We start from the raw sequence: 27,218 nt of genomic DNA, 5'->3' as shown, positions 1-27,218 counted from the left end.
TGTTTAAGAATAATTACATCATTATATTGATATATAGCAAATGAAAGAATAGTCCACGAGCACAAATGTATAAGTTTATAAATACTTTGTAAGTAAGGCAAGAGTAAATCTACTTTATTTCATAATCATAATAACAACTCTTTTCAAACTTTTTAAATACAAATAACAAGTTCTTTTAATAAATCAATTCAGTGGACATAAAGTATCAAGCAATAACGTTAAATAATGACTTATTATATAAAATAATTTATTCACCATAAAACATTATTTAAACATCCTTTTGAAAATTGAGATATCAACTTAATTATTCGTGTCATAATCTTGAATTTGGGGCATAAAATGTAATTATTTTAAAACCGTTAAATATTTTTAATTTTTTGTAAATAATTTATTCATTGCATGAAAAAATTTCAATTTTTGTAAAATCATATCGATTGTAAACCACAAAATTGTACGTATCTAAATGTTTAATCAAAGAAATTAAGATCACGAGTGGGTTCTACATAATTCTACAAGAACGTGAATAATTATAAAAGCTATTTATTTTATCGTGCGTTTTAAAAACAAAACTTATGTGTAATATAATTAATTTATATGGACATGATTAATATAATTATTGGTTGAGAAAAAGAAAAAAAGTGTCAATTATAAAAAAATGTTCAACACTTTTAATTTAAAATTTTATAAATATTATCCTTACTATTAAAATTTGTAAACGGAGACCTAAATCGGCTAAATCAATTTTAATCAAATGGAAGATATACAAAACAAAAATAGGATAATACACCGTATAAGCTTCAAACAAAATTATACAAATGCCTAGTTTCTTTAAAATTTTACCATAAAAAAAATTCATAAATCAAGAATTTTCAGAGGCTATGTTATTGAAAAATTATTTTCAATAACAAATAATAATTTCATTTTTTATATATTATTGAATAACCAATTGTATACATATATCTATAACAAAAAAGTAAGACAAAAATAGTTTATATTTAATTAAATTTTACAATGTTTTAGAAATGCAAAATGGTACCCTAATATTTAATAATACGTAACGAACTCTGCATTAGTTAGTTGTCATAGTTTTCATATAGATCGAATCATGATGATTCATTAATAATGAATAATTTTAAGAAATTAATTATTTCTGTTATTTTCATTGTAAGTAAAAATACTATTAAGGTTTATCATTTAAAATCGCTTCGAAACATTTAATAAAATTTTGTTTTTATATAAGTAGCGATAAGTTCCGTGCATATCAATCGCAACCTTACAGTTTAATAATGAAATAATATCGAATAATTAAAAAATATCGAGTTCTTTGGACTTTTAAACTGAAAATTAAAGAAGATACTGTCATTTATGTCAAATTACAAAATCAATATTAATAGATAACATAGTGATCGCTAGTTCTTTTTTGCAAGATTTTCAAATCTACTTTTACATAACATACTATGATCTTCATAAAATGTAAAATATTTCTTATTCAAATATGAATTATAAAAGAAAATAAAATAAATAAAAAGGCTGCTATGAAAAAAAAATTTTGATTTTTTAATTTCATGTTTTATTATAGATTATAATGACTATAGCTGTATAGAATTAAAAATTCTCAGATATAATAAAAATGTGAAAATTATTGAATAATTATTTTATAAAAGATCATTAAAGACTACAATCACTATATTAATGCATATTTTAAAAGTAAATTTTTCAAAACATATATACATGAATAATAAAAAATTTGACCTCATTTTTTTCATAGTTTTACAATAATATAATTGACAAAAAAACTTAATATATATACTAAATAATAATAAACAGAAATATTAATATACTTGTGATGTATTAAATTACAACCATTTATTATTTAAATTCCCATTGATTATAGTATAAGCCACAATCAATAAATTAAAAATTAAACATATTTCATAAAGAAAAATAATTAATGAATTCATTTGACATCGTGTGCTCTTCGTTGATCAATGTATTGTAAGCCACATAAAAGCCATTCACAAGATTTGACGCAAGATTTTTATAGTTTAATGAACAAGGTATAAAAATAACTTAAGGCGATAATAGTTATTTAGTTCATTTAGCAGCAATACAAATAAATCTTATTTGTTTATTGATGTATATGCTCGTTAATGCAAATCAATTAATCAAATTAATAGAAATATTATATAATATGTTCATAAATTTTTTTTTAAAATAATACTCTTTTTCCCTTTTTACAAATGATACGAAATAAATTATGTACGAAATTATTTTTTTATAATTTAGATAAATCTCTATTTAATTCAATAGTAATTTCGATATTATTTCGTTAAAATGAATATTAGAATTCACAATGTTTCATAAATCATCTGTTGAATTATAAAATAGTAAATTAATTTCTAGAATATTAATTTATTTTTCAGTTAAATTTAAAAGAAGTATAGTTTTCGCCCAGACTAAATAATGTAAACAATTCTGGCCGAACAATTTATAAAGTACAAGCATCATTGAATAGCGAATGAAGATTTTGATGGGACACTAGTGTATACTAAACTTTAGTGTAAACTTTTCAAGGAATTCAAAGAAAAGCATTCTGCACAGAATTCATATTGAGGATAAATCACTTGTTAAATCTTGGTGTTAAAACGCGTCACCCAATCTCTGACGGAAGTCGTGCTTCCTACATTTCTATAATTTATTAAATCTCTAGTGCCACACAAAGAAAAGAGGGAGAGAGAGAGAGCCAGAGAGAAGCAGACAGCCAGAGAAATAATCCGAGATATTCATGTTATATTACCTAATACTTTTTAATTCGTTACAGTGGGAATTTTATTTTATCTGGACTTTTCCAGTGATGACGTATTCAGTTATTTCATGGGTAAATAAATATCATATAGCCTTTATATCGACATTATGCTTCAGCAATGCAAGTAGGTGTAATATAACAATTTTTTTTTCAGGTACGACTTAAAATGAAAGAGATTACGGATTGTTTTCTAACTGCCGTACTTAAAGAAAACATTTTTTTGTTTATCTCCCGCTATCTCTTCCTCTTTCTCTCTCAAGGTATGTATATATCTATATATATAGATAGATAAATGTGTGTGTGTGTGTGTGTGAAATTCCGTACATATTGTACGGAAATTTAGTTACTTTAAATTATCTCGAATTTTATTTAATACTTCTTTTTTCTACTCCTAGGTTGTTATTCAACAATATCGTGTTAATAACTAACGTTGATTACGATACATTAGCTCGTGTATCTTCATTCATTATGATTTTAAACGTTTGATATAAATTATAATAAATTAAGATATTTTCAATGATGCATAAAACATATTTCTCTGAAAAATAAATAAAGTTTTGATTGAATCTGATAACATTTTAAAGTATTTTCACTAAAATATTATTATATTCATCGATTTTATTCTAATTAAGCAATTTAATTAATGATCAATTTTAATAGTTTTAATATATTATATATTATTAACTGTACATAAATTGTAGCAAAATGAAAAATTTCTAATTAGAATGTTATAGATTTTAAGATGCACCTTAATGTATGAAATGATCTCTCGAATAAAGTGTTATGAACAAATATAATTTTGTAACAGAAAATTTATGACAATCTTTTTACATATGCAATATTTTACAGACTTTTTATGAATACAATTTATTATAGCTTAGTAAATCTATGCAATTCTAACTTGGGATATGCGACAATGTTTAATCGGAGGCGTTTATACATTAATACATAGTTTATTTATTATTATTTATTAAAATTTTATTGCCACTGTCATGTTAATGACGAGGTTGTAGAAATGGGATATGCGCGATAGCAACACAATAATATTGAATCAATAAGCGGTCATAAATATAATTATCCGGGATATTCTAGGAGTTATAGGAGGTTATAGAAACAGTACAGTTTGTTCGGATAGTAAATATATGAGGCAAGTCAAAATTTTTATAAAATGATAGGAACAAAACTGTTTATGATTAAATAATTAAATTTATTTTGAAAGCTTAAACAATGCTTAATTGTCTTATTATTCTAAGAGATATTGGACATATTAACTTTAAAATAGAAAACATTAATACGCAATCAAACCGTTTTGCTTGACATAATTATTTTATTAATTGCTAAGTTGTTTTACAATAACAAATTGTATTTGAACACACAAAATAAGTTATATTTATGTCTTATCCATATTACTTTTATTATTTTTAATGCTGTTGTATATTTTTACAGTGACTAGATAATAAATAGATTAATTTTTACATTTTTTTAAAGAAATTTTCTTTCAAAAACAACGCTACGTAAATTCGTTCTATATAAAAGATGGCATGAATACATTAAAATCGATTAATTTGTATTAGTGTATATGTTTTATTTTTAAATACTAGTTTTTAAAATTGCTAATTTATAGTTAAAAAAAGAAGTAGTATATGTGCAACATATATTGTTAAGTTAAACATGATTTATTTGAAAAAATTTATGAATTTATGAAATGGATATCATCGGTATAGAAAAACCCATGGATAACTATATAAAAATGTGAAAGTTTCCAATAAAAAAATCATGAACAAATCTTTTTAGAATAGAATAATACAAAAATTATTTTGACTAAAAAATCGTTTTCTGTTTTTCAATATTTTCATTTTCTTTTCTTTATTATTTTCTTTATTACTTAATATAAAGAATAGTACAAAAATTAATAATTTATTCCACAAATCGTTTTATAAACACGCATAAACAGTACATTTTCAATTGCTCGTTCCTGATTTATAAAATTTGTTTACAGCAAAGTTTTGCTTTGTAATTATTGACCCTGTATTAAACTAGCAATATCTCATCTTTAAATGATCTGTCACTGTAAACTACAAACTATATATTTTTCACAGAGTAAAGTTAAGTTGAAGTTAATAATTATATTTGATCGTTCAATGTTTATTTGCTTTAATATTTAATTGGTGATAGTATTGAATGAAGAACTGATGATTATAATGAATATTGTTTAAGACTGTAGCAAAGTGTAATCTCCTGGAATTTCTAGATAAAACATTTAATTGACGAATATTGTGAGACTTTACCGTTGGAATAAATGGTGTAAGGTTTTGATATCTGTGTTGGTTTAAGTGGACTCATGATTCATTAGATAAACGTGCATTTTTACGAGATATAGAAAAAACAATTTAAATGGATGTTGAAAATAAAAAAATGAGAGGGGTTGTGGGGGCGGAATAAAAAAATACAAAATGCAATCGAGCACTGGTTTAGCGGTAACCGATACTGATATGAATGGAATTTGATGTTTTTACCTAGGATAACCAATCAATAACTTGCTACCAGGCAACTGGAGAGTAAGAGCAAGACTGGATCGGTAGTTTAAAAGAGAGATAAAAAGAATTCAAATCAATTAAATGATAATTATAAACCTACCGTGAATTCAAACAAATTCTTATAAATAGAAAACGTAGAAGAATGCAACTTATTAGTAATCAATTAAAACACGTTATATTATAATCTGTTAATCGGTGTATAATTAATATATATTTTTTTTTTTTTGCAATATCATGAAAGATAATATTATTCATCAATTTATATATATTAATTATAATATGGTTTAAATTAAAATTTTGAATTAAAAATATCATTTTTCTGCAAGATTTATTTTTGTATAATTTAATTTTTAATCGATCACTTAATTGCGAATATATTATTCCGAAGAAATTAAATTTTTAATTATATTTTAATTTATAAAAAATAAATAAAATTATTGATAATAAAAATATAGTTAAAAAAAATGGATTAGTCTTTAAACTTACAATCTACTTCGAGAATTTAATAATCAAATTGAAAATGCAAATGTACAAAAATTAAATAGTATTCATTGTTCAATAAATATTTATACTTAATAAAATATTTTTGGAATTGTTTTTATTTAATCAGATAGATCAAAATCAGATAATTTCACATACAATTGTGTGCATACTTGTTAAGCTTTGTATACTAAGATTTAAAATCCTCTTTTATTGTTAAATTATAGTAATTAGTATTTTTAGAATTAAATAATTGACTATTAATATAATAATATACATTCTTTTATTAAATTCTTTCTAGTATCATATTATAATATGAAATATGGAAAATAAAATAAAAATTACTTATTTTAATGGAGCATAGATTTTTGATAAATATTGTTTCAAAAAATAGTAATTGGTATTAAATACAGAATAGAATATCAGCCAAAAATTAAATATTTTTAGTTATATAGAAAAAACGCGAGGATTCAAATAAAACTTATAAATGATGATAGTTATATTAACTTATAAATAATGTTAGTTATATTAACATCAGTACATTAGAATAGCAAACTTATTAGTAGATTTATGATGACGAATTTAAATAATTGTATAGCGCTTTTCAACCCTCGTTAATGTTTCTCCTGTTTGATTCTCACTTGATTCCATTAATTTTTTTATGTCATGTTGTAATATTCTCTTCTTCATGTATATTTATCTACCTATTTTTACTATGTTACCATATTTTATAAAAACAATGATAACACTATTAATTTTTTTGGGAGCTTGAATAATATATTGTTATAGTCTTAGAACAAACTTATAGATTAATTACAAATATTATTTTTGTATTTGACAATTTTTCTCTGTCCATTATCTTTTTCTATTCTAATGTTTATTATATTGTATTTATCATTTCATTGTTCTGATTGCTTATTTTTATGTTTATTATTTACTTTTTATATTCAATTGCTATAATAGTAAATACTAAACTTCATTTTAAAAAATTATTTTTTATGCTGTAATCATTTTGTCTGTTTTATTGTAATTTTGTAACTGAGTGTAATTTGATTTGTCCACTCCGTTTTTTCTTTAGTAATCTTTTAAATTAATAAAAGTAATTTTAAAAAACAATAAATACAATCAGCAATAAGGTTGTATGAAAATATCTAAATATTGCCATTTACAAATCAGTGTATAAGCTATAAGACACATGGATTATAAAATCATTTACTGGTTTTGACAGAAAAATTCTATCTTAAATCTTGATTTTATTTCCGGCTTGTCTTTAAATTCATCATTTTTGCCTTTTGCTTGTTCGCTGCATACATGTAGTAAAGAATTCGGATACCGAGTCCAGCGTGCGTATCTGACGTGCACTTCATATAAGGCCCTCGGCCATTCCTCCTTCCAATACTGGACTTAGATAGTATTGACAAAAGAAAGGAGAAAATATCCACAGTCTGTGGGAGTTCTACGAGCGTAACTCTGGTAGCTACAATGCCAGAAGAGCTTGTGGTGGAGGAACTGGCGAGGGAGGGGAAGAATCGACCAGAAGACTAACCAATCAAGAACTGATTGTCTTGGCAGAGAAGGGAGAAAGAGTGAGAAAAAGGATGGGTTGGAGACATTCCAATCTCCTCGTGACAGCAGCACATTGCTTATGTACGAAGTTACTGTAACTGGCTTCGAAGTCCCTTCCTTCTTATACACAATGTACTCGCTTTCTCTCCCCTCCTATTTCTCTTGGTATCCCAAACTAATCGTATCCTGTCTAAGGATAGTAGCTTCTTTTTTTTATGCTTTGGGGCTCTTGAAAAGATAAGTTTCATCCTCTATAGTTTTTCTCATCTCTCTCTCTCGCTCTCTCTTTCATGCACAGTTTGAACACGCGGTTATCGTATTTTGTTATTCAGAGTGTCACTGTTGTCAATCTCGTTCAATAGCAGCATACTATGTACATTTGGCTCTTTAATATGCATGCAGCTAACTAAAATTAAAAGGAATAATTTTGATAATAATTCGAAATTTCTATAATAGAAACCAAGAGGACAAAGCACTTTGTCTTTATTGAAAAGTTTTTTAAAAGGCTATATTTTATATATCTCTTAATGGGTTGATTAACAAAAATCTGATTTTTAATTTATTTCATAATATCTATTATTATTCTAAGATATAGTTAGATAAAAAGATTTCGATGAATAAATATTTATTAAAATCTTACATTGTTATTTTAATTAAAACAAAAATTAAAAATCATACATACAAAACCACTTCATAATTAAGTCAATGAAAATGGTCAAATAATATATTTTTTCAAAATTAAAATTTGAATTATTTTTAAAAATTATTAAATATATATATTATTGACAATTTAAAAAAAAATGTATTAATTATAATCAATTTTAATACAGATAAAATGGTTTATCACAGTACATAATTGTATATATTATAAGAATTTACTAAGAAAAATTATAACAAAAAAATATAAAGTAAAACACTCTTCAAGTAAAAACATGTAATTTTTGTTATAATATATCGATAAAATAATTTTTCGTAATGTTAGTTAATGCTCGGTGTATCAAGTAAATTCATTATTGGTTAACTTCCAATTATGTTTACAATTTATATATTTATATGTAATATCATTTATTTTGTAACTGTTTTTTTTTGTACTTTTTACTTTAATTTTTTTCTATTAAAAGATAATTTGAGAGAAAAATTTATTTGTCTTGACGTACTATTAAAATGGATGGATATTTTTAGGATCTCAAATCCTATGGACACTTTTAAAATAAAAAGATGGTTGTGGTCTGCATATAAATCAACTTACCGCATTTTAGACTCAACACATGCAGATGAGATAAATAATGCTATTAATAAAAGAGCATGGGTGTATAAAATATATTTTATGTGTGTTATTCACATAACATTTAAATTAACATGTATTTATCTTTTTTTGTCAATTATATTCATCTAAAAAAGAACATACAATAAATATGCATAAATGATTATAGTACAATAGTGTGCAAGTTTTTTCAGTTTAAAGTGAATTAACTTTCTTACGGAATAGAACAAGTTAAAATTGGTTTAAACAATTTTATCTATATGACATGATAGGCTTATATTATCTTTTGGCAAAGATATATATTACGATAATAAAAATGTTAAAAGTATAAATGAAGTAAATTCTATGGATGTTTTAATTTGATTTATTTTCAATTTTGCTAAAAATATTTTTATAGTTAAGTATGTATCTCTCAATTGCATAAAAAATCTAATGACTAAAATAATTTAGAAACATAATTTTCTTCACATTATTCATTCAAGGTGTTATTATTAAAGCTTTTTAAAACTTTTTAAATCAAATAATCATTTGTACTAGCTTACTTTAAGCGACGTATATGAAATAAGTAATACTAGAAAGTTTATAAAGATAAATTAAAATTTGTATAATATAAACATAATAAACTAAACAAATAAATTATAGAATTGTTTTTATATTTACTTTTATTAAATATTTAATTAATAAAATAATGAAATTTCATTAATATAGTTATAAATTAAACAAATTTAACTAATTTTTAGAATATAGTAGTACTACATAATTGCTTTTTGAATATTTATTTTTTAAAAAATTTATTGATTAGTAATTTGATATATCAAACTATTGCAAAAGATTAATATTATATATATAGATAACGATTTATATAGAAGGATTTTATAGAAAAAAGGAAATGGATAAATAAAGAACGGTTTCTTCTAATATGAAAGTTAAAGAATAAATGCTTAATTTTATAAAGGAAACTTTGATTTAGCAATATTTAAATGCATTCTGTTTTAAAAGCATTTGGATGACATGAATACATTGAAATAATTATCTAAATTTTTCGTACTCGTAATATCTTGAAAGATCAAACTAAATTATAATAGTTCAGTGTCTTCAACAAATTTTTTTTTATTGCTTTTATAAGAAGTAAATGTGTTTTGTAATAAAAATGTGTATAATTATTTAATATTATAGGATATTGGATAGTACATACTCCTTTATTACAGTTACGGTACCGTATTGTTTATGTCATTTAAACTTTTATTTGTATAGCGAGGATGGAATCATTCTAATATATTAAAAACCATGTTTTTGAAACAATGATGCTGATATTATGTTTATTATTTTGCTGGTGATGATGAAAATTTAACATAAAAATTAAAACTTTTACTATAAAATATATTTTAATTAATTAAAATTCTAATTAAATTTTTAGTATCAATATAAATAATTTAGATATAATAAAAGAAATAAAATTAATATTATATGTAATCAGATTTGATCATACTTTTATTGTAATATTTATTATAACAAAATTCATAAACAATTTTCATTGTTAAATTTATGTTCTAGTAAATAATTTGTAATGTTTTCATATAGAAAATATGTTATATAAAACAAACATTTTTACAATTAGCTGTGTATTTTTAAAATGATGTATGAAGCTATTAGTATATATTGTTATATCATACATAGTAATAATCACAATCAAATTTGAAAAAAACAGAATACAATATTGATTTAATCTATAAGTAAGCTGTACATGTCCGTTTTTTGTTACTATCGTAAATGATCTTTTAAATTTTATTTAATGACAATAATAGAATCAGTGGTATAGTACCGATATTTTTATTAAAATACATTCTGTATTGGGTTACACTAATTGTAAGTATAAATGTAAAGAATGCGCATAATATCGATTTTTGCTCAAGCAATAAATAGTATAAAAAAATAACTCAAAAAATAAATAAGTAATTAGCATTTTCCTTTTAACACGTTTTTTTCCTTTTATTGTTTTCTTATCTCAAGTCAAAATGAAATACATGGGTAAATATATACAAAGTGTATTCTTTGAGATGTTTCGAATATGTTATTCTAAAACAAAGATTCTTACGTGATTGTTTTTGCAGAATTTTTACCCTTCAACGAATCATAGAAATATTTTTTATTAGTTTAATTTTGCAGCGGGCATAAGTAGCTGATAATATTTTGTTATGTATTACTTATGATAAATATACTAAATTCATATGTGCAGTTATAAGATAAATGAAGAGGCAAAATTATACGAAAATATATCATTACTTAATATCTTTAATTAATTTCTTAATAATAAAGAAAAGCTTTTTTAGATATTTATTAAATAATAAATTAAATATAAACAAACGATGGCGTTTATATGTGAAATTTTCAACAACCAAGGTAATTTATGATTAATACATAGTAAAAAAAATTTATTATACTTCAACAATTTTATTACAATATTCATCATCGTTATTTTTCATCTCATTTGCACGTAGCTTCACATTACCATAAGCAACTCCGCAAAAAATTAAAAATTCCTTTTTTTATCATTATCTATGACTTCACATTAACAATGCCCATTTTGTAAATAGTAATCTGATAATAGTAATCTACTGATACAAGTAATCTAAATAGTAAATAATTTCATTAAATTTCAAGTTTAATATGTTGAAAATTAGTATTAATATATCATTAATATTTAATAAATTTTTATAAATATTTTAACTGCACAAATATTGTAGTTATTTATTTTATCTCAGAATTCCAATGTACACTTATTATTATGTAATAATAATTGTTACATTCATTTAATAATTTAAATGAATAATATGATGTTTTTAATAAGTATACATCAAAATGAATTAAATTTATTATATACAAGTTTCTTAAACTTAAATATAAAATATAATATATAAATCAATATATCTTTAATCTTCTACTTTTTTATATAATTAGATAGCATGCATATACTAAACACACATATATGATTATTTAAATTTTAGTTATTCAATAAACATTAATATATTTAATATTCATTTATTTGATTTTTTATTAATTTGTCTATGATATTAAAATTAGTTTAAAGATAGCAGTATAATATACGGTGTATTCATAAGACATTTATTAAACACTTATTTTGGCATAAAAAAATGATATGTATTAGTAATCTAGGTTATTTTCCATACCATCAAATTAACAGAATAAATAAATTAATGTAAAAAATAGTAATTTAATAAAATATAAAAACCAATATTGAATATTCAGGAACTCACGAATTCGAAGCCTACAATCAGAAATTTAATAAATATAACTGATCAGTTTAATTATAAAGAATTAATAGTATATCAAAAAACAAAGCTGATTGTTACTATATTTATATATTTTACTTATATAATCGTACATACTGTTAAGCATTTACAACAGCAATTTTTTTACAAAACCTGTTTATCTACAAATTATCAACATTATTATAAATGATAATCAAATAATGATGGTGCTAGCTTCCATTACTTATATTTAATAAATCTTAAGTTAATCATTAAAAATTTATTTAAAATTAATTCAAATTTTAAATGTAATTTGGCGAAGACTATGTAATCCTAATAATTAAGTTCGTTTCTTTTAAATTAGATATTTAAATTAAATTATTGAAAGTAGATTGAATATAAAAATAGTCTAAAATACATTTAAAAATCTAAAAACTTAATTAGTATTTACATTTTATATTTTTGAACTATAAAAATGAAACAAAAAATAATAAATAGAATTTCCGATGCTATAGTATCGATACGATAAATTTTGATTTACTGATTTAATTATCACTTGGTTTTCAAGCATTTTCTTTTTAATTATACTTATGCAATAAATAATAAATTATATTTTTCACTTGTAAATTATAGAATTGTATTATTTAAAATTCTTAATAAATAATATTTATGTGGATTATTTACAACTTTATTCCTTGATCTTAGCTAAGCATATATCAAAATTTAAATAGTTTTTGTCTTATAATCATTGAATGCATTCGAAATGTGCATGTATGTATGGAATAGTTGAAATTTTTAATTTATAGATGTTTGTACATTTCATAGTAAATTGATAACTTAATATTATATATCTAGAAGACAATTTGTTTTTAAGATTGATTAATTGATTTAATTATAAATTTCTTTATTTTAGTGTTTCCATAAATTCATATTTAAATATAATCTGACTTTTATATTGCAAATCTAGAAGGGAAAAAATAAAGTAAAAATAAATGCGAAAAATAAATTTTTTTATTAAATTTTATAGTTTTTAAAATGATGTTTTGATATTTCGATTTTCTTAAATTTACGTATTTGTATTCACATAAAAACGAATGTTTCTACTAGTATTTTGCTTTCAATGCCAATAAAACGATATGGTTTATATTCTACCAAATTTGAAAGATAGTTTGTCCAATTACGAATTTTCTATAAAATCAGATTTAAATTTATAATCCTTGTCATTTTTACATCGATTGCCTTTACAATCGTCAGCTCATGAGGAAAATTGAAGTTAAGCGTAAATTTAGAATCACAGATCATATTATTAAAGTACGATAAGCATTATTATGTGGGTACAAAAGCGAGTCAAAATTTATTCTTTGGAAGTAATTAAAATAATAAAAAATTTTATTTATAAGAAAAATTATTTGTATGTAATATGAAAATCTGCTTCTTTTATAAATAACATTTACTTCAAAATTATAAAAGCCAATACAAATAAAACATAATTTATTGAATAACATTGTTAAAATAAGTACAATGAGAATAAAAAGAGTAATAATACTGTATTATTTAATACTTTTAATAAAAATTTCAATAGTATACTATCATTATGTTTTATTAGCTTCGTATAATTTTTAATCAAATAAATATTTTATTTAATTTTTTTAAATATTTAATAGCGATCCAGAGCGATAATATTTGTAATCATATTGATTTGCAGAAATATATTGTTCTACTTTAAAACAATAAAAATTATCATTTCGAATTTTTTTAATTTTTTGCTTGAAATTAAAAGAAAATCGAATTAAAAAAATTACTGTTTTATCGAAAAATATCTTTTTATAGTTTTAATGTTAATATTAATTCTAAATATTTTCTTATTCTTTAAATTTTTATTATGTAATAAAATATTAAAGTACTGTAGTCTATGAAATATATTAAAAGTTTTAATGAATACCAAAATTTCTATAAATATTAAATACGTATTTATAATTAAAATATGTAATAAACTGGATAATAAAAATTATTTTCATATAAAATTATTTTCTATTTATCATAACAGTTTATTTCTTAATATGCAGTTAAATAGTTTAAAAAAGTGTTAGGTATACGAATAAAAATAATCAAAGGCTTGTTTTTTATACTTACAGATATGAATAAGATCTATAATATGAATTTATTTATCTATTTACTTATTCAACATTAATACTATTTAAATATAATTACATTTTAAATAATACACACGCGCATGCGTAACGTGCGATATCATTGAATAAGATGCTAGACATAAATAAATAAATATTTTGTTAAAAAATTAACTAAGCTTTTATTAAACCTAAATATAATAAATTAAAAACTACTTTTGAATACATTACATTTTATATCTATATAACGATATCATCGTGGTATAAATGGCAATAACGGCATAAGTAACAAATATTTAATATTAAATAAAAAATATAAAGTCAAATTATTTATTATATTATAATATAATAAATAAATATATTTGTTATCCGAATATTTTAAGAATAATTTGCAATTGTGTTTGATTACTTCTATTATTTTAAATTATTTATTTCAAGCGTATCGAGATATTATTTTAAGTGACATTCACTATAGTATTAAATATTAAGGGATTTGAAGAATAGTTTTAAAAATAAAATAATATTTTTAATAAAATTAATGTTGTTATGAATAATTATATATTATTTAAGAGCTACAATATATATTTATATTTAAAAAAAATAAATTCAGTAAAATATAAAGAATTAACAAAATCCCTTAAAAAATTATTTTCTGCACGTGATGAATACGTAATATTAATGTTTTTCTAATAGTCTGAAATAGTTAAACGTCAGAAATTATTTTATAAGGAAATTTTCAAAAATTTTAGACCGATTAATTTACAATGTTCTTTTTAGAAATTGTATTCAAAGTAAAAAATGTTGAAAAAAATCTTACATAATTTTCATAGCAGTATCTCATTACGTAAAATTTATTACGATTTTTCATTCAAAGATCGAAAATACGTCACACTTTATTTTGAAAATACATTAATATATTCTAAGTGCTAGATTTACAGAATTTTTTAATAAGGAACTTTGATAAAATAATTTTTCAATTAAGAAACCCTTGCAACGAAATGACTTTCTAGAAAGGCATGGTTAAAAAACAGTTTAAATATTGTATACATACACATATATGTATAATAACCAATTATATATATGTTATAATAACCAGATTAGTTCAATATTTTAGAATGTCGCCCAGTAAAAAAACTTATGTCAAAGTACTTATCTTATATAGAATCTTAAACAAAGAAAGTGAAATTCTAGCGTGACACTTACTGATGAGGAATTTTAATATTAGAAAAGTGGATATGAATATGACGTGCGAATAGACTGGAATGAGTTCATAATTATTAGAAGAGAAACATCAGGATTCACAGACTTTAGTGTATAAATGCGTAAAGAAAAAGTTTGAAAAAATAAATTATACTAACTGTGCGCTAGAAAGAAAAATCATAAATGACTGTTTGTTGGAAGAATTATTATTGTTAAATTTTCACATATGAAGTAACAGAAAAAAACTATTATTCTAAGAATATTTAATAATTATTTTACAGATATACATGTTCTTGACATATTCCAATAAAATATTAGTTACAAAATTACTATTTTTATAATTCTTTATACTAATACTAGTTTTATTAAAATTATAGATATTTAAATACTTTTGGTAAATTTTATATTTATAATATTTATAATACAATTATTTATAATATTTTAATTGAAAGTACCACATTTCATATTTTCTATTCAAAATTGATGTTGGATATAAAAAATTAAATTATATTACATAATTATACGCATACCTTTACAAAATTTTTTTGTTCAAATTACTTTACTATTACATGAAATCTATTTAGTCTATGATTTTATAAAACAATAAATATTGCAAAAATATTTGTTCATATAATAAATTTTGTTGTACTTATTAAATATGTTAGCTTATTATATAATCTACGACTTATACTTTTCCAATTACGATATCATATACATTGTTTAATATTATATCTATTATATGGTGTTCAGTAGTTATTCTGATTTATTAATGAATGTAAAATTAAGTTTTTGTAATAAAAAGATATTATTTATTAATTAACTTTTAAGTTTATAAGAAAAATCTATGTATCTATATTTTTTATTCATTATAATTCAATTAATTTGTATATATCGAGTAATGTTTATATAAATATTTATACAGGAATTAAATATGACTATAATAAATTTAATAGAATTTTTTAAACTCATACAAACGTTTTAACCAATAATATATTAACAAACTGATAAATTTTATATAAATTTTAGAAAATCTAAAAAATACATCAATTTATTTACAGCATTTATTAGAAAACTTAAATAACTAATTTTGATATTAAAAAGTGAAAGTTAATCATATCTGGATAAGACTGTTAACATTTTCAATGTTTATAGTTAAATGTTTTTACTGAAAAATAGAAGGACTTATGAAATAATTGTTTTTAAGCTTTAAAAACAGTTTCAATTTAATTTAAATTTTTCAAAGTATAAAACTAATTTAAATATTCAAAGAATCTAATGGCAATATATTTTTAAGCATAATTGTAGTAAAAATACTCTATATGTACCGTCACATCAAATGTATGATTCTTGTTATTAGTATGAAATGAAAATAGTTTTAATAATATATAATATATAATAAACTGTATATTATAATTTATATTACAAAATTCTTATATATAATATAAAATATAAAATATAATTATAACAATAATTTACATTTTTGTATAGTATATTAAGTAAGTATATAAATTTAATAGCATAATGTGTTAAAAAATAGTATGATTAAGTAAAATAGTAAACAATAAAATATAATTTCGATTAATATTTTTAATTATAAATTCAACGTTACTAAAATGAATTATATAATTCATGATATATAATTTATGATAAAATTCAAACGTTAGATTTTGTAAAATTTTTGTTCCCGGAGTTGGCTAGATTCGTACTGTTTTAGAAAGCTATAAATACACAAATTAAAAAAATTCACATGTAGAAATTATTAAGAAAATAGAAAACAGAAAATAAGGATAATAAAATAAATAATTAAATAATTTTCACCTATCAAATAAAAAATGGGACATAAATTAAATTGTTTTTATATCATTTCAAGATTCAAATAAATTAGGAATTAAGTATTATAAAAAATAAGTATCATTAAATAAGTATAAATAAGTATCAAAATTAGTATCATAAAAAATTTCATAAAAAGTTTAAATTTTAATTACAGGTATTTACTGTCTGAATATTATTGTTGCAAATTGTTTACTGCAGATTTTTTTAAAAATCATCGCTGTTTCACAGGAATTGACAAATAATTCATTTCACGATCCCATTAAATTCATTTTAATTTTATTGTTACGTGTATTTGTATTAAATACTTTATGATTGTATATATTCTTAAATATATTCGTAATATATTCTTTCGTAAATCTTTAGAATTTTTTGATTAATTATAGTATAGTTTTTAATGAATTAATTATGAATTATATGCAAATATTTTTTAAATTGAAGATGGTAGGTATATGTTTGGAATTCCTTTACATTTATTTATATTTCTGCAGTATCTTATCAATTCATTATAAAATAATTATCGATTATCATTTTAAATTCTTAAAATTAAAAAAAGGAAGAAAAAGTTTTTAAAGATATTTCATTCTATAATAAGCATTAATTTAAATTATTTTTCTATTCTTCAGGAATGGTGTTCATTAATACTAATTCAATTAACATGATACTTAAATTGAAAATAATATCAACAGAAGAAAAAATAACGCATCGATGTATATGTTAAACGTATTTTTTGCTTTGCACCCTTTATCTTCTGTTGTATTTTTTATATTTTTTTATTTTTTCATGCATTGCATCTATACATCTGTTGACTTTTTATAAATGCATTCTTGAAGTCCGATATTTTTATAATGCTTTTTCCAGGATTTAAACTTATATATTAACAAATTCATTTGCCTTTTAAATACATTAAGCGATTTCTTATGAAAATCGGTAATAAATTGGAATGATAATTTAATCATAATTTATCCTAAATTGTTTAATACAAATATTTGAAATCTTCACTGAAAATTTTTATTTGTTTAAATAATATAAGCGACATATAGAGCGTCTAAGCTCTATAATCATTAAAATAAAAATTTAATATGTATACAAGATAATATTATATTTAAAAATTATTTTGGTTTTCTTTATAAAATGTCTTATAATTATATGTATTATATAATAATTAAATTAGCTAAATAAAGTGATGAAAAGCTTACCTCAAGTGCGTCCTGTGCGGTTTGTAAATATTCGCGAAGCATGGCTTCCTGAATAGCACGCCATTCCTGTCTAGGATCTTCGAGCTGTGTTGTTTCTATAAAAAATACCGTTAACCTGATAAGGAGCAATGAATGTTTAAATGTTTATTATTTATTTAACTTACTTATTGAAAAGTACAAAAATTATAGGTGCCCCGAATAATTTATGACAATTCTTCTAATTATGACAGTGTGAATAATTTTCTCAAGATTAATTGAATATAAATATTCATACTGTTTCATTATAAAGTTTTAATTTATATACTTAATAACGTTTTTTTAATAAAAATTATTATTAAATTTATTTAAATATCCTTTTCTTATAAATATTTCGATTTCTAATAATACATATCTTAAAATTTGATTTTTTATTCTTTTTTTATTCTTTTATATATCTTTAATATTAAGCTGATTAATATAGATATGATACTTTACATTACATATATTGTTATAATAATATCGTATAAAAGTGAAATGGAAAGTCAAAAAAATATATTTATATAGTAAAATAGTTAATTCATGGAATTTAGTAAAATTGACAAGTTTAACTCAATAATAAAATATTAATATTCACCTAAATATATAGATGTTTGATTTTCACCATGTATCTATGAAAAATTTATCAATAAGATTTCTTTTAATATTTTTAGACGGTAGTAGTGAATTTCTTTTCTAAAGCTTAAGACCAATTGTTTAAATTGGTGTATGCCCGAATGTAGGAAAAGAGGGTATTAACACCGTTTGTGTCTACTTACGGTTAACATGATTGATATAGTAAACACCCACGTGCTTGTCGTAGGCTTCCTCCCATCCGAGTGGAAGCTCATTACCGATGCAGTCTGCAAAAGTCTGCGGTTTGGTAAATCTGTAATTAGATCCAAATGTTCATATTCTCTTTGATACTATATTTGTTTATCAATCAAAGTCAACCAATCCTCAATAAATCAATGTTTCACGTTCATTTATGAAGTTATATTACCAGTAACTTACTTCAGAAGGTATTGTGATTGATTTCACAAACACTTTAATTTGCTACAATTTTTACAATTTTTTTATGCTATATTTTATGTATATGTGTCCAAAATATTCACATTAATATTAACAAGCTTTAAACATAATAATTATCTAATTATCTAATTAACATAAATAAATGTAAATATTGTATTAATTAAAGCACATCTTTTATGTTTGTATTTAATGGCATATGTAATAGAAAATAATATAAGGTAAGATAGAATTTTGAGTATAATTTTCCACTGCTCTTTATTTTAATTATTAAAATTGTGTTATTTATTACTGATTTAAAAATGTGAATTAAATAATAAACTAAATATTTACAAATGTTTAAACAAAATCCTTTATAGTTCGCGCCTTCCATTTGCTATTTGAATGATTTCATTTTGTTGTTAAATACAATAAATCAATTCATTCAAAATGTTCTTTCAATAATTCGTGACATAAAATTTATAGTATATTAGAGATTAGAAAATCTAGTTTACTGAGTAATAATATTAAAAAGCTTTATTCTATCATAATGTACTTTGTATATGTTATTAATCACAATTGCTAAATGACTTGTGTTTAACACAATCTAAATGATACAATAAAGTAATATACTAGATGTAATATACTAGATTTTGCTAAATTAAAATTATGTTAAAATTACGATAGAATATGTCTAAATATTATCGAAAGGGTAATTATCTTCGGTTGTCTAGTAATATAAACAAATATCACTAAATGCTAAACTAAAGTTATATATAAGCCTTTTTAAACATCGTATATAACATAAAATGTTTCTTAAAAGGCATATAAATATAATAAATACATTAATTTCAAAAACTATAAATCCGCAAATATTTTTGTGAACTATTTTTCTAATCTTATATTTAGAAAATAGAAAAATTTTTAAAAATTAGTACTAATGAACCTATTACAATATCGTTCTTGAGATGATGCCATTTAGAGATTGATTGCTGTCGTTGCAGGTAATGAACTGACCATTGTGACCAAAAATGCTGTACACGCTGCTGTAAAAATTTCCAACGAGACAAACCTGATATGGATAATCCCTTCAGCGATGGCTCGGGAATGGTTGTTAGTGAGCTTCCAATGTGAGAATGTCCAGGTGTCAGTAATAAAAATTCTCCGGGTCTTTGCTCATTGGTTCCAATGGTCTCGAGATGACGATTGCTTCAATTTGTGTAAGCAGGGTGTTGAGTTCTTCAAATGTCAGCATGGAGTCTCGCATGGTTCTTCTCAAATGGTATTTTAAAGATTTTATGATAGCTTCCCACTTGCCTCCCATATGAGGCGCCGCGGGTGGGCTAAATTCCCATTGAGTATTGTCTTGCGAGAGCATCTTCTCTAACAGTTGATGTTCGGCATTGCCTTTGGCAAATAATTTTTTAAGTTCTGCATCAGCTCCTATGAATATTGTATCACAGTCTGAATGTAATGTGTTGGCAATTCCTCGACGGGCTGTAAATCTTCTGTATGCTGATATGAAGCCATCGGCTGTGTAGTCGCTGACTACCTCGATGTGCACCGCAGATGTCGCGAAGCACACAAAAATACAAATCCATGCTTTATGTGATTTTGCGCCTCGGCCCTTCCAAGCCTTTATGGTTATAGGGCCGGCATATTCAACTCCTGTATGTGTGAAAGGTCTAGATGGTGTCACTCTTGTTATTGGAAGTTGTCCCATCAGCTGTTTGGCGCGGATTCCCCTCTGTCGCTTACATATAACGCATTGTGTTTTTTTACAGCTAATCCTCCACCAAGAATCCAGCATCTTTGTCGTATGTATGCTAGCATGAGTTGAGTACCTCCATGGAGTGTGCGTAAATGTGCCTGTTCAATGACGAGATCTGTGAGTCGCGATTGGCGAGAAAGAATAGCTGGATGCTTGTTATCCAGTGTGAGTGCTACTTCTTCGAGACTTCCTCCTACTCTGATTACCCCTTTGCTGGTCGACGTATGCTGACAGCTGACTGAATGCGTGATTCTCTATCTGTTTAGTCTTGGAACAGAGACCTTTCAGTTCCTGAGGGAAATATGCGGATTGAGTAGCCTTTATCCAGAAAATTCTTGCCTTCTCCAATGCTGTAGTATCCATGGTCGTCTCTTGACCTTTTTTTAATCGTGCGATGAAAATTTGACAGAGTACTGTCCTTAGCAATAATTTTGTGAGACCTGGAACATATCTACAGTGTGTACCTGAGGTGAGGTCTTCAATGCTGGAAACTCTGTTTCTCACAAACTCCTTCCATCCAGCTGGATGGGTTTTTATCAAGGCGAGGGTTACTCTCGAGTCAGTCCACATGTGTATCACCCTTACATCCATTTTCAGTTTGGCTTGGATGTAGTGCATTAGTTTCGATAGAATCAGTGCAGCAGTAAACTCCTATCGTGTTATGGTCATCAGTGAAAGTGGCGCACCTTATTTTTTGAGTATGTCAGCACAGTCATGGTGCTGTCCGAGCCATCGACGAATATGTGCATGATTGTCGAAATGGCTATAGTGATGCATCTGAAAAAACCATGTCGCTCTATGGAACAGGTCATCTTTATGTTGTGTGAAGTGGTATTAATAATTCTATCAGGTCGAAGAGATCTTTTCTGAACGTTAACCATTATGAGGAAAGCTGCGATGGTGGTCTCTCGTCTCACTGTAGCTTGTTCAAGCAAGGCTCCTGCTTGATTATATTAGTCTTTATCACAATGGATGCCGTAAAGCCCAATGGATCAAATATCCAAGCCACTTCTGATGACATGAGGCGATTGGTCGTGTTGTCCACTGGAGCCGGAGCCTTTCCCATCGTGAATGAACTATCTTCTGATGAGACCATGTTAAGCCAAGCATTTGTGTGGTAATCATCGATTATATTGAGTTATCATTCCAATTAGCATTGATTGCGAAGATTACATCTTGGTGTGTTACATGCCATTTTACTAACAGGAAAGCGCCCGCCATATAGAAGTTTTGTTATTAGAGTACCACTTCATTAGTTGTTGTTCTGGAGTATTTGTATTTCCAACAATGTCGACAACATAGCTTCCATGTATAGTGGATGGCACGGCTTGAGGGTAATTGCTTCCTTCGTCTTTCACCAATTGGAGAAATGTACTGACTGCCAGGATTGGGGCAGCTTTATTCCATGGATGAATGTTGGGAAATGGTATGGCACTGCTGCTCCTTTCTCGTCTCTATTTAGAATCATCTGTAGGTCCCAGTCTTACTTCTTGGTTGATTTAAAGCACACTGTGATGCGACAGATAATATCGGACCTGTTGATTCTATATTCGAGGAGTTCTTGTCACCTGATGAAGATCCTCATATTCCATTCTAAACTGTTAATATAAATCTCGATACTCCTGATTTTTTGGAAATTTCTTTAGCATGCCTGTAGACGTTGTTGTTGTTTTGAACGAATTACCAAGGCGATTGGCAGATTTGCTACACAGAATTCACACTGTGCATATCCTGGAAGTGTCACAGGAATAAGCATTCTTGTACTCAGTCTCACCCTGTTCTTCGTCTGGTGTGTATTGATTTTCTTCGCTTGGTTGAGGTTCTTCCTATTTCCAAAATTTTAACAATAATTCATATACTGCTGTGGTTTATCATCCTGTGCCCTTGCTTGGTAGGCTGTCGAATCCACAATCTCCATGGGATTTACGGGTCTTAGCACTAGCTATCCAAAAACTGATAATTATTCCATTGGCATTGATGGCGAAGGGATGATTACATGGGGTTTCATAACCTGTCCGTATGTGTCTACTCCAAGAATGATGTCTACTGAGCATAGTGTAAAATACTGCGGATCGGCCAGTATTAATCCCTTCAAATTAGGCCAATTTGGTGAAGTTATTTTGAATAAAGGAGTAATTAGCGTCAGTTTGTTGAGGATGTAACTGAATGGTGACACTGGAGTTCGAATGAGTTGAAAAGAGAGTAAGTGTTACTAATCCTTGCGTTGTTGACTTAGCTCTTCCAATTTCATCAATTACGACAATAGAATGTTTTAGGAGCCATGAGTTGTCTGACAGACTTCTCGGTGACGAAGAAAAATTCAGCACCTAAATCAATAAGAAAGAAAGATTATTTACTGATGGTTTCTGACCGTATTTCAGCCATGGCTATTGTGGAATGAACCAGTGTCTTGACGATTGCTTCCTCAGGTCATTTGGCTTGTGTCCTTGACATGTTGACTTGAGGGTTATTACCAGTACTATCTTCAGAGTATAATGCGAGTCCATTGTATGGATGCCTTTCTAACTCCCAGAGTAAGCGTGCGAGGAAAGCACTCCTGATGTTGCTTTCTTAATGCCCTTTGTGGTTTTATTGTACCTTCTTTGTTCAACATTTTTTACCTTTACTATCATATGTATTGTATTGTTCTGCACAGAGATGGGAGTTCTCGAATCTCCTGTTGCTTCTTTTTCCTGTACTCTTGACAATAAGTTGTTACACGCAGAAATGTGAGAATACAAAGCTCTCGCTGTTTATTAGTATGATGATTTCTCTTGTGACAATTATAGTGATGAACTTGTAAAATATAATATTAAACTCTCACGGTTGCACAGCACTGTTGAGATATACTAATTTTCACTATATCCGGGCAATCGAGGATGAATTTTCCGTGATTTGGCTGACCGGCTCTTCCCGTTAAATCTGCTATCCGACGCTGCGGCTTTGCGGATATCCGAGTCGAAGGATCAACAATCCAATGATCCGGCTCTCCGAAATATCCGGCTCGAAGGACCAAATGTTCGAAAGTTGTAGTGATGTAATTCTTGGCTCGAACTGCCAATGCTTCAATAGCTTAGTTTGCCGCCCGCCCTAGCAGACGCTCGGGAAGGAGTGAGATGTAGGGGCTATACAAGAGTCGTGGGAGTTGGTTAATTATATTTATTATACAATTTATTACACAATTTACAAATGGATGTTGTAGAATCTTCTTGAATCTTATATGAAGATACGATTTCTTGATCGACTTCTTATATAGGAGGTGTCACTACACAAGATGCCTTGAAATCGTTGAATTGTTGAAAATTACACAGGTAAATAATTACTGCACACTTCTGGTTGGAGAGTGTGAGATAATCTTGATGTTGTCTTATGCCGGTTCTGCCGCCGGCTGACAATAATTGAAGAGATAATATGTATCAACGTACTTACAGCGATGTCGTAATTTAATCTCTGATTCAGCGGTGAGAGGGACACGAATCATGTTCGGCGTGACTCCTTTACTCACCAGCATGCACCATTCTTGATCTGCCTTTGCGGTGAGAGGGATACGAATCATGTGCCGCGTGATTCCTTTACTCACCAGCATGCACTATTCTGGCTTTGAATTACTAGAACTTATTTCTGCGTTGAGTGAATTTTTAGGCTTGGTTTCCTTGGACAATTAATTTCTATTACTTGACCTTTCCCTAGACTTCTCACTCTAACTCTGTGTGATTTGTCTTTTTTGGAAGAAAGGCCCTTTGCTGCCCACGCGGAGTGCGTGTTCCTAGTGTCCTCCGCGGACAGCCCTTTGGCTGCCCACGTGGACTGCGTATTCCAATAATCCCCCGCGAACAGCGACTTTTTGCTGTCTTGTTACCATCTTTAAGATCTCTCGCCATGAGTCCCCACTCAAAGAGCTTCTGGTCTTAGTTTTGGAATCAGGGCGCGCCGCTTTTCGGCGGCATGATGAATGTGCACACCCTTTTCCCATTTCATAAGAAATTAGGCTTAGACAAAGAGAATATCGAAGGAGTATCTCTGGCAGCAATGCGTGAAATGGAAGATTTGCCCCTCTCCGGGACTCATCGTGGTGGGGATGATTTTTGGTCAAGCGTCTTCGCTTGGCCTATGCAAGCAGCAACTTTTGTCGTACTTGACAACAATGCATGCGTATGCCCTTGTGACATTGAAGGCACACGTGCGACGCAAATGTCGAGAGTCGCGCGTGCCGAGATTCGGGTTGCAACGGATTTTAAGAAATGTTTTCATTCAACTGTTTTGAAATATTTTAATCCTCAAAATATACTCTTGTAAACAAGCTAGCCGGGTTTTGATGGTAAGTCGCAAGGGTCTTCATTGCATTCAAAACACTTACTACGTCTTTAATACGAAAGGCAATAAATGGCTGTTTACTAGTTCACAGATCTACAAACCTTTTCGAGTCTCATGCAGCCTTGACGAGACTTACTTATTTTTTCGTATCCGTTCGATAATTCCCTTTTTATTAGTTGTTGAAGGTTTTTCTAGTAAATATAATTCAAGAGATTTTCTTTTCACTCTCGAACAACGTGGAGGTATTATTATATTTTATATTTAAACGCGAGGGAAATAATAATAAAATGAATTTTGACAAGAATTTCAACACGAAATCAGAATAAAGAACCAGTTGAAAGTCTGGTACAGCAAATTTCCAAAACAAGCAAAATTATTACCTATTATAAAATTTCAAATAATTTTTTATTCTAAGCTTAGAATTACAATTTTTAATCTGCATGCATGTAAGCAACACGTAATATGTATATTTTTCCTTAATAAATATAATTTTTATGCTTTCCAGATATTCTATTATGGAAATGTCGCTATAGTATATAGAAAAGCAACAATGGGACGCAGGGCGTAGACTAATTATCCACAAACGTTCTCGGTGGTTGCTCATATTCTCTGTAAATTACAAAAAGTATACTTCAATTATTGCTTGAAGTCATTTGTCTTTAATTCATGGTCCAGAATTTCGCCTGTCGACACTATAATTACGTTGCATTGCATGCCGAGTATTGAAACCATGATCCACATTAGAAATGATGTACGCTTGAAAGTATTTTAAATATCTTAAGGTCTATGAATCATATTCATAAAATCCAAGAATAATAATGTAACGTTATGAAAACTTTAGGAGCAATTTAAAAACTTGAAATCATGTATAATATTTATATTTGAACGATGAAATTGTAATAATTCCGTAATATATTATCATATTGCTATATCATCTTTTATATAATTTCTACTTTTTTCTTACACATTTTTGAAGGACTACTTTATGTTTGCATTAAAAAAATTTATACACAATTTAATTTTTAAGTTATTCAAACTTCATCTTTTGATTTCAACTATTAATTATATAAATTAGTAAATTCAAATAAATTTTAAAAACTGTAGAATATGATAAATTTTTCTACTCTTATTATTAATATTTCTACTTTTTTCTTACACATTTGTGAAGGACAACTTTATGTTTGCATTAAAAAAATTTATACACATTTTAATTTTTAAGTTATTCAAACTTCATCTTTTGATTTCAACTATTAATTATATAAATTAGTAAATTCAAATAAATTTTAAAAACTGTAGAATGTGATAAATTCTTAAATAAATTATTAAATTAATAATTTTTTAATAAATTACTTTATTTTTCTAGACTGATTTATCTATGTAATATTATTATATTAGAAATTATATACATTAGAAAGGAAGCTTCTATCATTATTGTTGTAATTGCATTGACTTTGAGCTTTCAAAAGCTCAGCGAGTAATCGCTCTGTAGCGACACTGCGGGTTATGCGTTCTTCTCTTTTTAGTGTAATAGGCACTTCAAGATTTGTAGTTTCCTCTCTTTTCTTCTTCTCGCGGTTTGTCATTTTCTTAGTAATGTAGTATAAGAGAAGAACAACAATGGAATACTTACAGTGCATTGTGCCACAGTTACCGTGTGTCCTTATGAAACTGCAGTGTTGCGATGGTATATGGTCAGAGAGTGTAGTGGCATGTCAATTGGTCGTGTGAATACTTTAGGAATGCATTAACTTCCACTTATCCGGCTCGAATGATTAAAATGTTTAAAATTAGACTATGGACACCAGTTTACTGGTGGGAAAAAAGTGTAGA

General features: G+C 25.9%; 1 protein-coding gene across 1 annotated transcript in view; it reads right to left on the bottom strand.

The window, feature by feature from the left end:
• The window catches only part of kibra (WW and C2 domain containing protein kibra), a 78,436-nt gene that overhangs the window by 26,715 nt on the left and 24,503 nt on the right, over positions 1-27,218 (bottom strand). Inside the window, exons 3-4 of the mRNA XM_011505250.1 lie at positions 19,075-19,184; positions 18,281-18,375 (exon numbers count right to left, since the gene is read on the bottom strand). Of these exons, the coding sequence (XP_011503552.1) occupies positions 18,281-18,375; positions 19,075-19,184 (205 nt within the window). The remainder of the gene's footprint in view (positions 1-18,280; positions 18,376-19,074; positions 19,185-27,218) is intronic.

Source organism: Ceratosolen solmsi, unplaced genomic scaffold (genome assembly GCF_000503995.2).
Source record: "Ceratosolen solmsi marchali unplaced genomic scaffold, CerSol_1.0 scaffold5, whole genome shotgun sequence".
In the NCBI taxonomy this organism is placed as follows: Eukaryota; Metazoa; Arthropoda; class Insecta; order Hymenoptera; family Agaonidae; genus Ceratosolen; species Ceratosolen solmsi.
The sequence above is the reverse complement of the archived record's forward strand: the minus strand, read 5'-3'. Positions and strand labels throughout refer to the sequence as shown.